Source organism: Trypanosoma theileri (genome assembly GCF_002087225.1).
Source record: "Trypanosoma theileri isolate Edinburgh chromosome Unknown TM35_Tth_1_V1, whole genome shotgun sequence".
NCBI lineage: Eukaryota > Euglenozoa > Kinetoplastea > Trypanosomatida > Trypanosomatidae > Trypanosoma > Trypanosoma theileri.
Genome location: NW_021639843.1, coordinates 1,469,405 through 1,483,494, shown reverse-complemented (window position 1 = coordinate 1,483,494; position 14,090 = coordinate 1,469,405). Strand labels below are relative to the sequence as shown.

Sequence of the window (14,090 nt, the reverse complement as noted above, 5' to 3'; positions counted from 1 at the left end):
AAACAATTAAGAAAAGTGAAAGGGAGAAAAAAAAAACATAAATCTTTAATGGCCCACAAAACAAAAAAAAAAAAAAAACAATTAAGAACGATCTTCCGCTAATCTCCTCCCATAAGAAAATAGGAATGGGTAGGTAGGTAGGTAGGTGGGTAGATGAAGGGTAGCTAGTTTCGGTAGAAAGGAAGGAAGGGATGGAGAATGTGGAATGACTGTTTCTCAAAACAGTTTTTATCTATGTTTTCCTTCTGTCTTTTTTTTTTTTTTTTCTTTCCTCATTTCAACGTCTTGCAAGGATAGAAGGTTTCGCCAACTTACCATATCGTGGTGTATAGGCACCAGGACCTGGCGGCCCACTACACTTAAGATCATTCCAATGATTTGAAACATTCATTCCTCGTCCACCACGAGAGGAGGCTGTGATATTGTTCAACATTTTATTTTTCTGTGCTTGCATGAGTTCCATATCCGTACTGAGGTAATAATGTCCCTTGTGATCCGCTATTGGTACAAAACGACGCTCTCGGCCAAATGTACACGCGCGGGGATTATCCTCTACTAGAAATGTCCCCATTACCAATGCGCTATCGCGTTCCCAACTCTTACGCATGGACTCCTTCATCTCACTAAAAACATTCTTCTTCATATTCCTCAAACGTTCCGCCTCAGATGGGATACGACTGCTATGGCTGTAGACTGAGCGGTCCACCGCACGTGATGAGTTGGCCCGCGTGAGCTGTGTGTTATTATGAGTGATAGAGTCTGCGGTAGTGGATCCGCAACTGCTGAGGAGTTTCTTCCGTTGTTCCTCTAGAGCGATTCGCCGCTGCTTGAGTGCCTCCAGTTCTTTTTGTATGCTCAGCAGCTGTGCGTCTGTTTCCCCCGATTCGAAGCCGTTTGGACTCTCTGTTCTCCTGCTCCCACTCTCCATTACCAGCCGATCAGTCTCAGGTTCACTACTATCTCCCCCTTTTTTTTTTTTTTGATTCTCCTCTTCCTTTTGTTCGATTTCAATGATGAAGTGGGAGAGAAAACAAATAATAAATACAAAAATAAGAAAAAAAAGAGAAACAAAATAAAATAAAAAGCAAAAAAAAAAAAAAAATAAGAAAATGGGGGAAAAAAAAATTAAAAAAAAAAAGATAATGGTATGTTTATGAGTGCTTCCTTCAAAGACCTTTGTAGCGGGAGGGTCGCACGAAGCTCTTTCAGCAACAAAAACTTTCGTGGAAATCCCCATTTTGGGTTGAGATGTTTCTCCAGTTCCAGGAGAATAATAATAATAAAAAGAAAAAAAAACAAGAGAAAGAGAAGGAGTTTAATTAGAATATATATATAAATATATATTTTCAACTCTTTTTTTTACTTGTTTCTTACTTCCCTTTACCATTTTTTTTTTTATCAATTATATAGTTCCTTGTGTATTGAAGGGAAAGGGGAGGAACGGTACAAAAAAAAAAAAAAGGAACCGAAGGAGCTCTTCACTAATTACCTGAAACTAAAGCGGTAAAAAGAAGCACACACACACACACACCTAAAAACTCTCCAAACAGTTTGCAAAAAAAAAAGTAACAAAAAAAAGTTGTTCAATAAAAAAAAAAGTGAACAAGCAATCTTTCGGTCCATTTTTGACTGTGTCCCCCTCCCCTCACTTTTTTTTTTCTTCTTTCCGATTTGTATATTATATGTTGTGGTTAATCATAAATGAAAAGACTACCCAAACCTTCAGTTTCTAATACTTTTTTTTTCGTACCTTTTTTTCTTTCCTCTCGTGGTATTTCATTTCTTTTTTTTTTTCTTGCTGTTGTTGCACATCTCTTTATCTTTTTCACCCCATCTGGAAGAAACATCCGCCCAAACATCAGAGAAAAAAAAAAAAAAATGAAAAGAACTAAATTCTCTGCCGCATTATTCCCCTTTTTCTTTTTTTTTTTTTGCTTTTTCTTTCTTACTTCCTTTTCTTCCTCTTCTTCTTCTGGTTATGTTACCAGAACGGTGCCCATCCTGTGATGTATGCCTCTGCGAGATTATCGAGACTTGTCGCCTCCTTAATGAGACGATCGACTTGATGCGGCACGTCGAGGCAGTTGTCGCCGCCCTTCACGTACCGCAGCGACAAGTACGTTGTCAGCACCGTCCCGCCGTTGCCGAAGGAGTCTTTGGGCGAGTTGCCGTAACTCTGCAGGCCCCACAGGGAGGCCTCGCCGGAGTCATCGCCCGTCTCGCGCTTGGAGCCCTGCAGGAGAAAACTCCCATTCGTCACGCCGAACTCCTCGCCGGTTAACTTCGCGCGGACGCGGGCGAGGGCCAAATCGCCCTGCATGTTGCGCGTCTCCTCTTCGTTCATTTGATCCACCGTCACGGCGGCCACCGGCTCGCGTACTTTCATCACCGAATACGACAACTGCATCTGCGGGTCCTCTGCAGTTTTCTCTGCGGGGGCAAGGACGTGATTATCACCCGTCTTGGCCTGGGACTCTACACGAGAAGAAGATCTATCGCCTTCTCCAACATTTGCTAATCGCCAATTAATAAGTGGATCATAAATAAAAGCTTCAAGAATAGATAATAAATTTTCACAGTGTCTACGAAGGTTTTTCATCACTAATTCACAAGTTAGACGGTACACACCATCTACTCCACTTATACCTAATGCTCTAACCAATAATCGTGTTAGTCGAAATGGTACTGCCTCAGCAAATTGAGCACGATGCATAGCTACTTCAAAACAATCACCAAAATCAATATGTACAACAGAACCTTTATCTTGTAACATCAAATTATTAAGGTGTCGATCACCAAGTCCTAAAACATAACCAACAATAGACATAATCGCTAATGTATGACCATAAGTCCCTCTGTATTGAAGCCATTGTTCACATGTGTCATTTTTATCCCAAATAATACTCTGTAACTCATCATCTGGTGTTTTATTCATAGCTTGACTTAATAAATGTTTCCTTTGTTGTTTGGCTTGACTATGATAATCTGCTATGTTTTGTAATCCTCCAAGTTTTACAATTAAGTTTACTTCTTCATAAATAGAGATACCATATTCTTTACGTCTCGTTTCTAACATTTTGTATATAGTTTCTGTATTTTCTACCCATCCAATAATACCAACATTATCTGTTAATGGAATTACAGCATATCGAGAAATAGCAAGACCAATTGCACTAGCTGAACTATCTGAAGAAAAAATGGTATTAATTAACTCAATAAATTGCATAACACGTTCATCTTGACGTAAATCTTCATGACCTTTTAAAAGGAAACGATATTTTCCTCCATCAGAAGCATCTAAACCAAATCTACGTGGTTTTTGTTTAGATGGCATTACTATTACACGTTGATGAAATTTTTGAATAGTAATAAGTTGTTGACCAAGTACAAAAGTTCCAGGTACGGCAACATTACTTTTACTAATACCACCAAGTGTTGGAGAAACATCCTCCATAAGAAGTCTTCGTTCACCTGTTGTTTTATTTAATTGAACATAAACTTGTTTTAAAAAACCCCATGCATGATCAAGATTTTTATTATTTAAAGCTACTTTGGCACGTTGTAATACTTGTCCATATGTTTTTGCAAAACTAGTTTCATTTGGTGTACTAGGATTCTCTAACTCTTCATATAAAGGGTTAAGTACACGTAAAATAGCATCTGCATCATTTACTGTAGATGCAGCTCGATGAATAGAACTAATCCATTTTTCTGACCATAAAATAGCGATACGAACCATTTCATTACTTATTAAAGATGCTTCTTTAACCATAGTATCATTAGAAACTCGAATTCCTTTAAGTACACGTTCTGCCATTAATCGTCTAATAGCTTCTGGTGATTTCTCTGTCACTGTAAGAGGGTAAATAAGAGCATGAGGATATTCTGAACCAACTAAAACAAGTAATTCTGTAAGAATAGTTCTTGCAAGTTTAGCCGTAATACCTATTCGTGCTACAAGTTGAGGAATAACATTAAGCCAAACGCAAACTGGAACTTTACTAATACCTTCCTTTATCACATCATTTACCTCTTTTACCGTACTATATGAAAACCAAATAGAAAGTATACGAAGTACATCTTCCATAACACCATTAGTTTGACTCTTTGATAATTTCACAGAGTTAAAAAGTGCTGAAATAGAATTTACATGATGTTCTGTTTGAACTTCTAATGGTGTATTAGGATCACGGGAAAGATCATGATGTAAAATACCTAAAGAGTGAAATGCTGCATAACTTTTAGGACTTAATTCTGTTGCCCTTTTAAGTTTTTCAATTGCCTCATTTCCTCTTTCAGGAAATAGATGCATAGTCCATTCTCCTAATAATAACCAACAAGATCCCCATGCTTCTGCACGATCATCACCAGGAGAAACTTTTACACCGGTAAGAATATCAGATAAAAGAGTAAAAGTTTCATGTTTATTATCTGTAGCATAACAATGTTTCATATAAGCATGAATAACATCAGGATCTCGATGACATAAAGTTTCTGATCCTCTGTTAGGTCCTAAAAGTAAATTTAACATATGATTTCCCAGAGAAGTCCATTGTGATTTGGATAAAGTACGTATACAAACAATTTGTGAAGTTAAATCTTCTTCAGGTGAAAGTACAAGAGAGTTAATCGTAACAAGTGTTTTCACATGAGCAGGACGTGAAGACATATGCATTAAACGTCTTTGCCATAACTCTCTTAACATATTTCGGCGCTCATTATCAGAAGTAACAAAAGAAACAAGTTCTTCAAAATGTCTTAAATGTTGTAATTGTACCAAAGTATCATAAGAACGATTATAACTTTCCATAAGAGATTCTGAAAAAGGATCAAAAAGAGATTCTCTTCGTTCTTCTACAAATTTAAGAAGTTCCTGGTATCGTTGTTGACGAAAAAGTGCCGCACAATGTTCAACCATTTCTAATCGTTCAACTACAGCAGGTTGTTCTATTAATTCATCAAATTGACGCCATTTACCTAAAGAGAGTGCAGCCTTTGCTTTTAATGGAGCCACTTCAAGTCTAGAGTTGTGATCTAATTTATCCCAATTGACATTAATGTGTTCCTCCATCGTAACAGTCTCTCCAAGAGCATCGTAACAACGTAAAGTCCCTAAGAAAGAAGATACATCCAATGAACCATCTGTATTCGTCATTCGAGACTGATAACGAATTAACGCATCTCCCCACCAATTTAATTGTTCCAGTGTACCAACTTCATCAAAACCAAATTGTTCAGGTGCAATAATATTTCCTGAAAATTTAGCGGATATTTTTTTTACTAGTCCTTCAGCCACCATCGTTAATCCAAGATGTCCATAGAAACCAATGAGTCGTTCCGCTACTTCTAATGCTCGACGTACAGCAGCATCTTGACGACCCGAAACTTGATCTCCCAATTCACTGAAAAGTTGGTCAAAAAGAACTTCATTAAGAAAAATAGCTTTAGCATGCATTTGGGAATCAAAAGCTACACGAGCTAAAACATCAATATCCATAAGTGGTTTAGATTCCAATTTTTGTCGTTCTTCAACTTCATAAGAGAGTAAGAGTTCAATCTTATTAAGACCTTTAATAGTTGCAACAATTTCATTTACAGCAGTTATTTTTTTTCCATTAATAGAAATAAGAATAGCACCAACAGGAACTCCTGCTCTTGCACCAGGTCCATTAGGTTCTAATTTGGTAACTACTATATCTCCTCCACTTTGATCATAGTTAATACCAAATTTTCTTTGAACATCTTCACGTTCTACAACGCAAACTCTGGATTCTATCCTCTTAACAAGTTTAGTTTCCTCTTTTCCACGTTCTGATTCTAAAAATTCTTCAAATGCGAAAAGAACTTGTTTAATATCATTTGGTGACATTTCTGCTGCACGTGTAAAAGTATTCATCACAAGTGTCCGTTGTGCTTTATCTAATTGAGTAATAAAAGCCGCTGCTGCAAATGAAAAAAGATCACGTGAAAGATCAATATTATTATCAGCTAATACAGTTGTAGAACGTAAAGGTTGAATTGGAGAATTTTTTAACATAGCTACTGATGTATTATGTAACCAGGCAATCCACGATTGTTCACGTTTTTTCTTATTAGCAGATGGAATAGTTGATATTTTCCGTAAAAGATCCTCATCTACTTTACACTCTGTTGTTTGTGTTTGATCTAACTTAAGAATACCCAAATTACGTCTTAAGGTTGATTGTATCTCTTGCGCTTTCCTTGTAAAAGAGTGAAAATTTAATGCAGAATCTTCGCTTTGAAAAAAACGGAAGTGAATAATCGTTTGCCCAGTTGGATGAGAAACGCCCATAACTTCAAAGTCATTACGACCCAAGTGTAGTGCATTCATCATTTCATCCTCAAAATCTTTTCTTGATAATCCTGGTAGATGTGAAATAACACTAAGAGGTAATTGGGGATTGAGTTTATCATGCTTACTCGCAGGTACACGAACCTTTAAAAAACCTTGTGCAGCAGACTGAATTAACTCTTTGAAAAATGTCTCTGGGTAACCTTTTTTCTTTGCAAGAAGTTGAATAGGACGAATAAACCTTCTAGCAGGATGTTTTACAACTTCTACAAGGAAAGCAAGTGTATTAAATCCCATTTCCATCTCATCTCGGCTTTGAGCATTTCCAATATACCATAAAATGGTGTGAACAATTTCAGCACAACAATCTTTCACTAAAGATGATTGTTTTAACATAATCTGATTAAGAAAATCAAGACATGCTGTATTAATCTCCTTTGTTTTAGCTCCAGATGTACTGGAAATTGAATCTACTGGATCTATACATTGGAGAACATGTGGTAATACCACTTGAAGATCTTTTTCATGTAATACCTCTAAAAAAGAATCAAGTGATTTTACAGCACGAAGAACCAGAGCAAGATCTTGTTTATCTTGTGATAGACATTGATGAATAAATTCAACTGCCCATCTATGATCACGCATTTCTTGAGCAGAAAGTCCACGAGCAACTTCATCTAATAATTCTACAACACCAGCATTAAGAGGAGCTTGAGAAGCTTGTGGAAGTGCACAAAAGAGACGTACAGATTTAAGAAGTTCAGAACCTGTATTAGGTCCTATAATTTCCTTATATTGTCTCAATAAAGATGCTAATTCTGTCATAAGAAGAAGAATACCTTCATATAAATGGGCCTTCTCAGGTTCAACTAACCATGTTTGAAGTTGTGGAAGAAACTGGGTAAGTAAAACCGCTTTTTGTTTTCCAGAAGCTTCACGTATCATAGAATTTATAGTAGCAATAGTATCTGCTTGTTGTTCAGAATCTGCAGATTGTTGAAGAGTTTTTACTAAAAAATATAAAACAATAGATGGGTATCGGTCATCCATCTGGGGATGTGCACGCATACGTGGTTTATAATGTGCTAAACCTGGAGTTACCACTTCTTCTTCTTCTTCAATTTCATCTTCTTGAAGAGTTTCTAAAAGTCCACGAATTCTTATTGGGTTTACAGCCCCAATAACACTAAGAGCACGTACTGCTTCATAATTAACACTTTCATCCTCTTCTGCTTCAGATCTTATAATACGAGTAAGAGCACGGTACACATCTAAGTAAGTAGCTTGATCTGAAATAGATATAGTAGTTAAAACCGAACACAATGTTTCAAGAGCTGCTTTACGACGCTTAGAAGAAGTACTAACATTTACAATACTAATAACAGGTTGAAGAATTTGTCTGGCATCACAATGATTTTGTGGGCCTGTATGATCCAAAACGGCTTTTAACAAATTTAAAAGAGCAATAGAAAAACTCTTACATGCAAATGAATGTGTCTCTAATCTTGCTAATACAATAGTTTCTACTGTCATTGGTTGAAGTAAGAGTGCATTATGTTCTATTACCATTTGTAGTAGAGATGCGAGATAGGTGGCGGTAAACATAGAACCATCCTTTGCCTCAATCTCACGAAGCATATACTCCTGTAGTTGTAAAAGATGTGGATGCACAAAGGCAGGGTGACACGGCATAAGTCTACATAAAAGGACGAGAGTACGATCACGTGCTTGTCTACAGACATCTTTTCGTGCCATAAAGAGTGCATCTAAATTATCTGGTAGGGCGAGATAGGCATCAAAGACGGGTTCGAGACTACAGAGAACGTCGTAGCGTATATCCGCGTCTGGGTCTGCCACGGCGACATCCAACAACCGGCCGGTCGCTGCGGCCACATCGGCGTTGATGCGATGTGTCGGGGCCCGTCCCTCGTGCGGGCCGTCGCCGCGGCGGAGAAGCGCCTCGCAGAGGGCCACGACTGCCGCAACGGCCTCCCGCCGCACGCCGACGTTCTCGTGGAACATCAACTCGACGGCCTCGTGGAGTTGGGCGGTGCGGCGCAGCGTCGCGACGAGCGGGAGGGCGCGGCGGATGACTTCGACCGTCTGGCCGGGCGAAAGATCGAGCGGGAGGGCCGCGAAGCGCTCGCGGATGTGCGGGCGGCGGTCGCCGAGGAATCGCAGGAGGGCGTTCACTTTCTGCAGATCCGCCCACCGCATGTCATTAGCGCTAATATCCAGCAAGTCGTAAATGGGGGAGAAATAAATATCTCCACTCCCTGCGCGAAGTCGTTCCAGCGTGTCAAAGGCGATTGGATGAAATGGAAATGTAATAATAAATACTCGAATAGTATTCACAGCAGATTCAACGTATGGTATTATTTTCATATATCCCGAAATATCGTAAAAAGTAGTAAGAGCAGATAAAGCGACTTCTTCTTCAGCATCAGATATATAAGACAAAAAACATTGCATAATCTTATCATAGAATTGTTCATTCTTTGTAAATAAACAAAGTATCTTTCCAGTAGATTGAGCCACCATCACCCGAACATTTTTTGAATAATTTTTCCAATCACGTTCAATAAAAAATGAACTAATTGTTTTTAATGACCAAGGCACCCCTCCTTGTAATATAGGTGAAGATGCTATAGTTTTTACAGCTGTTAGTACACCAATAATAGGTTCTTCTTCAGAGACTATCTTCATATAATCTGATAATATATCAGACATTTTTGTAGCCTCTGATGCAACTAATTCAATGCAATGATTTTCCATAATGTTTTTAAGCAAACTTGATAAAGCATGACGATGCCACATAGAAGAACTCTCAATAATTTCCTTTAACAACAAAAAAGGCTTACATGATGAATTAAGAGAATCCAAAAGAGGAGGATGCCTCTTAACTACACCTGAACTAGTTTCTACTATGGTTGCAAGTATTTGCCATCCTATAGCCTTTCGTTGTACGGATCTTTCACTTCGAAGTTCCGATATTGCACTATTAAGGTGTTTACCAAGTAAATCAGATGTAGAACGTACGTTTTCTTGTAAAACTTCACCAAATTCATGCAGAATAGCAGTGCATGCTTCTTCACTTTTTGCACTTAATGCCTGTCGCATAAGAAGTTGAAGACATCGAGAACGCTCTTCATGTTGATCACCAACATGCACATCAAATACAACACGAAGAGCTAGAATACCTCTTTCAATAGAAACACCAAATGTATCCCCTACAAGTTGAAAAAGATAATCCATAAAGGTATGCTCACTCACCTCTTTGATATGTGCGACCAGAAGATCCAAAAGGGCAGAGAGACACTCATCTACACGGCGACGACGATTGTCGGGTGCAGTCTGCAAATTAAGAAATATTATTGAAAACTGTCGCCCTAGCGGCGATGTGCTTTCGCTAAAAAAACGACTAGAGGCAGCATCTACTACATCCGTCATCCGCTGTTACACGACTATACTCTTCTCCTATATAAATAAAGAAGAAATGAAAAAAAAAAAAATCAATCTTATTGATTCTTCTCTCTACTTTTACTTCAAATACGTTTCCTCGCTTATTGGCGTGTTTTCCAGACAGATGGACCCCTACCCACTAGTAATAATGTTATAAAAATAAAATAAGAGGCGGGTGGAGAGTAGGCATAATAATACCAATATAATAATAATAATAATAATAATAATAATAATAATAATAATAATAATAATAATAATAATAATAATACCAATAATAATGGGTTTTAAGGTAGGTCAAAACATTCAGTAAAAAGAGGTAATAAATGACTTCACATCGTTTTATTTTGTTTTCATAGAGCAAAAGTAACTAGTGTAATACAAAAGGAAAAGAAGAAAAAAAAAAAAAACTGAAAAAAAAGAGGAGAATAAAAACAGACTGCGGTTTCTGTAAACAGAAACACAGAAAAAAAAAAGTTGTGGAAGGGTCTTCTTCGCTACTCTCATTCATTTTTTACTTCTATTCTTTCTTTTTTTTATCCTGTTTCTTTTGATTCATCACTTTCATGAGATTAACTTAACCTCAATATAAAAACTCTAGATGAGTTAAACACATCAAAAAGAGCTGAAAACAATTTACACATCATCCAAAACTCAAAGAAAACAGAAAAATAAAGAGGCAACTACTATAAAAAGAAGAAAAAAGAAAAAACTCACTTGAAATCAAACCCTGTGAATATCGTTTTACTTGATATGTTCAGTACCGGTTTAGAAATCTGCGAGGGAAGCGTTATTCCCGTAAACTTGACATTAAATAGAGGTATGCAAACATCATTAAGAAACCAAGAGAGTTTATTGTAGAGTTCCGTAACATTTATTGGGTGAATATTTGTTTTTAATACGTTAAGTGTAATATTCACATTGGTCAAGTTAAAGATTAATCTCTCATCTTTAGTCAATTCAAGATTCTTTACACCCCCTGTAAAATTCACCAACATCTCTATTACGGGAATCACATCACCTGATAGAGGTATCATACTTAAACCAACAAAACCATTCGTAACGTGAACAATGGAAGATTGGTTTAAATTCAGTTCTACCAAAGGTGGAATTTTTGCATCAAACCTTACGGAAAAGGGACAATTTGGACAATATTTGTATACCTCAGGGTAGATAGATTCAATTAGTGAAGAATCGTATTCCGAGGGTAATGCTATTGTTTGATTAAGTTTACCAATGCTGCGAAGGTAGCGTACAAAATTGTTTATTGTGATTTCACTGAAGAGCAGTCCAAAATCTGTTTGAGGATGATGCGGTTCATTTCGATATAATCTCTTTGGGAATTGGGTATTAAAATCTGACGTTTTTGGATTTAATTTCATTTCAAATATTATTCTTTCAAATGTAATATCCGGATCCTTAGTGAATAGGACCGGAAGACTGTCAAGGAAATCCCTTGCTTTATTTTCTACAAGTGGACCCACTTTCTCTGGGACCTCTTTTTTCATTGTTTTTGCAATGAAATCATCAAGATTACCAAGTAGAGCGGCAATTATCTTTTCCATAAAACTACATCCTGTCCCTTCAAGTGTGTGATGGGTCTGTATATTCTTCCAAGAAATATTCGTTTCCATAACCTTCAACCGTAGAGATCCATTTACGAGACGATGTGTAGTTAACAACACTTTTGCGTCCGTAATGTTAATGACAGCCCGGACTTTTCCATCGCAAGTGAGTAAAGGTGTTTTTAAAACAAATCCAATGTCTGGCATTACAAGATTGATGTCCTCAATAGAAAGAAATAAATTATTAGGACTCGACATGTCCAATGATGCATCACCCACTTTCAGCTGAGTAAAGTGAATCGTGTTAATATCAACCCAATCCGTTTGTTGTGGTGGGATAGTAAGGTTTTCTAGAAAAATATTTACAAACGGGATAATCATTGGGATGGTATTGGTAAAAAAGTTTTTCTTGAGGGATAATATAATATTATCACTAGGTTCTTCTGAATGTATTTCATCAGGAGTAAAAAGAATAGGCCAGGCCAGAGTTGTATCGATCATGCTAAATGATGCAAGAATCAATAGGAAAAAAACACATACATTCAAACGGAACATGACTTAAATACAATACTACTAATACTACTACTACTAATAATAATAATTGTATTCTCTACTTACTTATTATTCAAAGCACTAAGAGAGAAAAACACACAGAATCACCCGATCACAGAAGAAATGAAATCAAAAAAAAAAAAAAAAAGTGTTTGTGGAAAATAAATAATTAGAAACAATAAGAGTACCAAAAAATAGGATAAATTAATCCATTATAAATAAATAAATATATATATATATAAATATATATAATAGGCATACACTATTTTCAGGCACAATACTTAAAAGCGCATTCGTCTTGTGCCTCTCGTTTTCAATAAGGAAGAAAGAAAGAAAGAAAAAACAAAGCGAAAGAAACATGTATTCTGAGATGTAGTATCTCATGTTCCCCCTTGATAAGACAATGGATGTTCACCACCATAACTTCTAGACGAAAAAACCCTCTGTGGTGAGTATAAAAGCCCTCTACTTATCATAGTACTCCCATCCCTTGATAATGAATGTGAAGAAGGGAGTAAGAGTTCCATGAGTGAGGTGTCAACAGACAATAAGCGGGAGACATCGGCAGTCGCTAAATCATCTGAAGCTCGCATTGCTGCTACAAGGCGCTGTACAACACCTGCAAGAAGTCGCAGAGAATCATCTTGTGCAGTTGGAGAAATATAATCTTCTAAAAGAATTGCATGCATCGGTTGCCTCTGAATGGAACGTGGACTGTTCTCAAGCATCAAAACGCGGTTGAGTGGTCTCCCTAAGAGGGCTAAATCCTTTACACTTTCGCTATCTTCATGAAACCAACGACGATGACGACTAATTATATGATGATACCAATCACGTCGCTGTGATACCGTCGCCACGGCACGGATGACACTATTCACGTGCGCTGGTGATCCCGCTGACCACACCACCACTTCACAACCCTCCGCGTGGCAGACGTCGAGGAACTCCTTCACGTGCGGTCGGGGATGCACACCGTCCCTGCGGGCGGCAACAAGAGTTTCGTCCAAATCCAACACAATGCAAAGCGGCGCCTCCGGTAGACCCTTGTCGCGCGGCAATAACAACCGGCGACGGCGACGAAGAACACGGCGTGGTAACATCGACTCTGCAAGTGTCAATCCTATCAATGGGGCTGTTGTAGGTGTTGGTGTGGATGTAGGTGTGAATTTACTTGTTGTTGTTGTTGTTGTTGTTGTGCTGGTTCCTGTTGGTGGGGTACTTTTGCGTGCGTGTCGCATACGCCTTGCCGCTGGTCTGACGCTTGCCGCATGGAGGAACGGCGCCACTGCGTGAATGATGTCTACTTCACCATAATACCCGGAGGCATCATCACCCGAGTCATCACTGCCAAGAAGAAACTCTTGAATTGCATCATTCAGTACATCAAAGTCGGATAGCACTGAACTCTCTGCCCCTTCTTCCTCTTCCTCCAGCACCGTCACAGCAGCCACAGTAGTATTAGTATTGCTGTTCATATTAGTATAATCAGTATTAGTAATGGAGGAAAAGGATGAGGGAGGGGGGTAAACGGAATGTCTATGATGCGATCTCCGTCTTCGCAAGGCCGTCCGGCGATGAGAAGAGGGGGTGACAGATTGCACACGCCGTATGGGACGCTCACTCATTTCTACAAGTGAGAAAAGACGCTAATGGTATCAGCAACGACAACAAGAGTTACAAACAAACACACACACACAAACAGTCACAGAGTGGAAAATATAAAAGTAAAGTAAAAAAAAAAAAAAGAAAACCTGCTCGTGTTACAATTACTTTCTTTGATGCAGTCCCCCTTTCAAGTTGTACATACCACAACCTTACCCATGCATGTAAATACGAAAACAAAAAGAGACACATTAACGAAGAAACAAAGAGGGATATGTGCGAAAGAGAAAAGAAAACAAAGAGAGAGCAAGAAGGGAAAAGCAAAACCCTACAAGATGGCAGAAAAACAAAAAAAAAGAACAGAAAATCTCAAACAGAAAAAAAAAGTAAGAGGTGACAATAGAAAAATACAGAAAAAAAAAAAGAGGGTAACTCTCTCATATAGTCCTTCTCTTTTTCTTTTCTTCTCCAGGACCCTAACCTTGGGTCAGTAATGTGTAGCACTCCTTGGGTAAATTCATTCATATATATATATACCCACTTCCATCTCCATATTCTGCAATATGAAGTCTCATTTGGTGAAAATACCTTCTTCCTCC

General features: G+C 38.0%; 4 protein-coding genes across 4 annotated transcripts; all 4 read right to left on the bottom strand.

Moving 5' to 3' along the window:
* Positions 1-277: 277 nt before the first annotated feature.
* TM35_000016810 (uncharacterized protein) lies at positions 278-928 on the bottom strand (the record flags this gene model as incomplete). The annotated part of the gene is made up of 1 exon (XM_029021362.1): positions 278-928. One exon carries the CDS (start codon positions 926-928, stop codon positions 278-280), a length of 651 nt encoding a protein of 216 aa, XP_028887870.1.
* A 1,053-nt stretch (positions 929-1,981) lies between these two features.
* Positions 1,982-9,763, bottom strand: TM35_000016800 (putative phosphatidylinositol 4-kinase; the record flags this gene model as incomplete). Its single annotated transcript, XM_029021361.1, has 1 exon — positions 1,982-9,763. The coding sequence occupies one exon, from the start codon at positions 9,761-9,763 to the stop codon at positions 1,982-1,984; it is 7,782 nt and encodes a 2,593-aa protein (XP_028887869.1).
* Positions 9,764-10,485: 722 nt separating this feature from the next.
* On the bottom strand, positions 10,486-11,838 carry TM35_000016790 (ESAG-like protein; the record flags this gene model as incomplete). The annotated part of the gene is made up of 1 exon (XM_029021360.1): positions 10,486-11,838. The coding sequence occupies one exon, from the start codon at positions 11,836-11,838 to the stop codon at positions 10,486-10,488; it is 1,353 nt and encodes a 450-aa protein (XP_028887868.1).
* A 431-nt stretch (positions 11,839-12,269) lies between these two features.
* TM35_000016780 (uncharacterized protein) lies at positions 12,270-13,514 on the bottom strand (the record flags this gene model as incomplete). Its single annotated transcript, XM_029021359.1, has 1 exon — positions 12,270-13,514. One exon carries the CDS (start codon positions 13,512-13,514, stop codon positions 12,270-12,272), a length of 1,245 nt encoding a protein of 414 aa, XP_028887867.1.
* Positions 13,515-14,090: the final 576 nt, after the last annotated feature.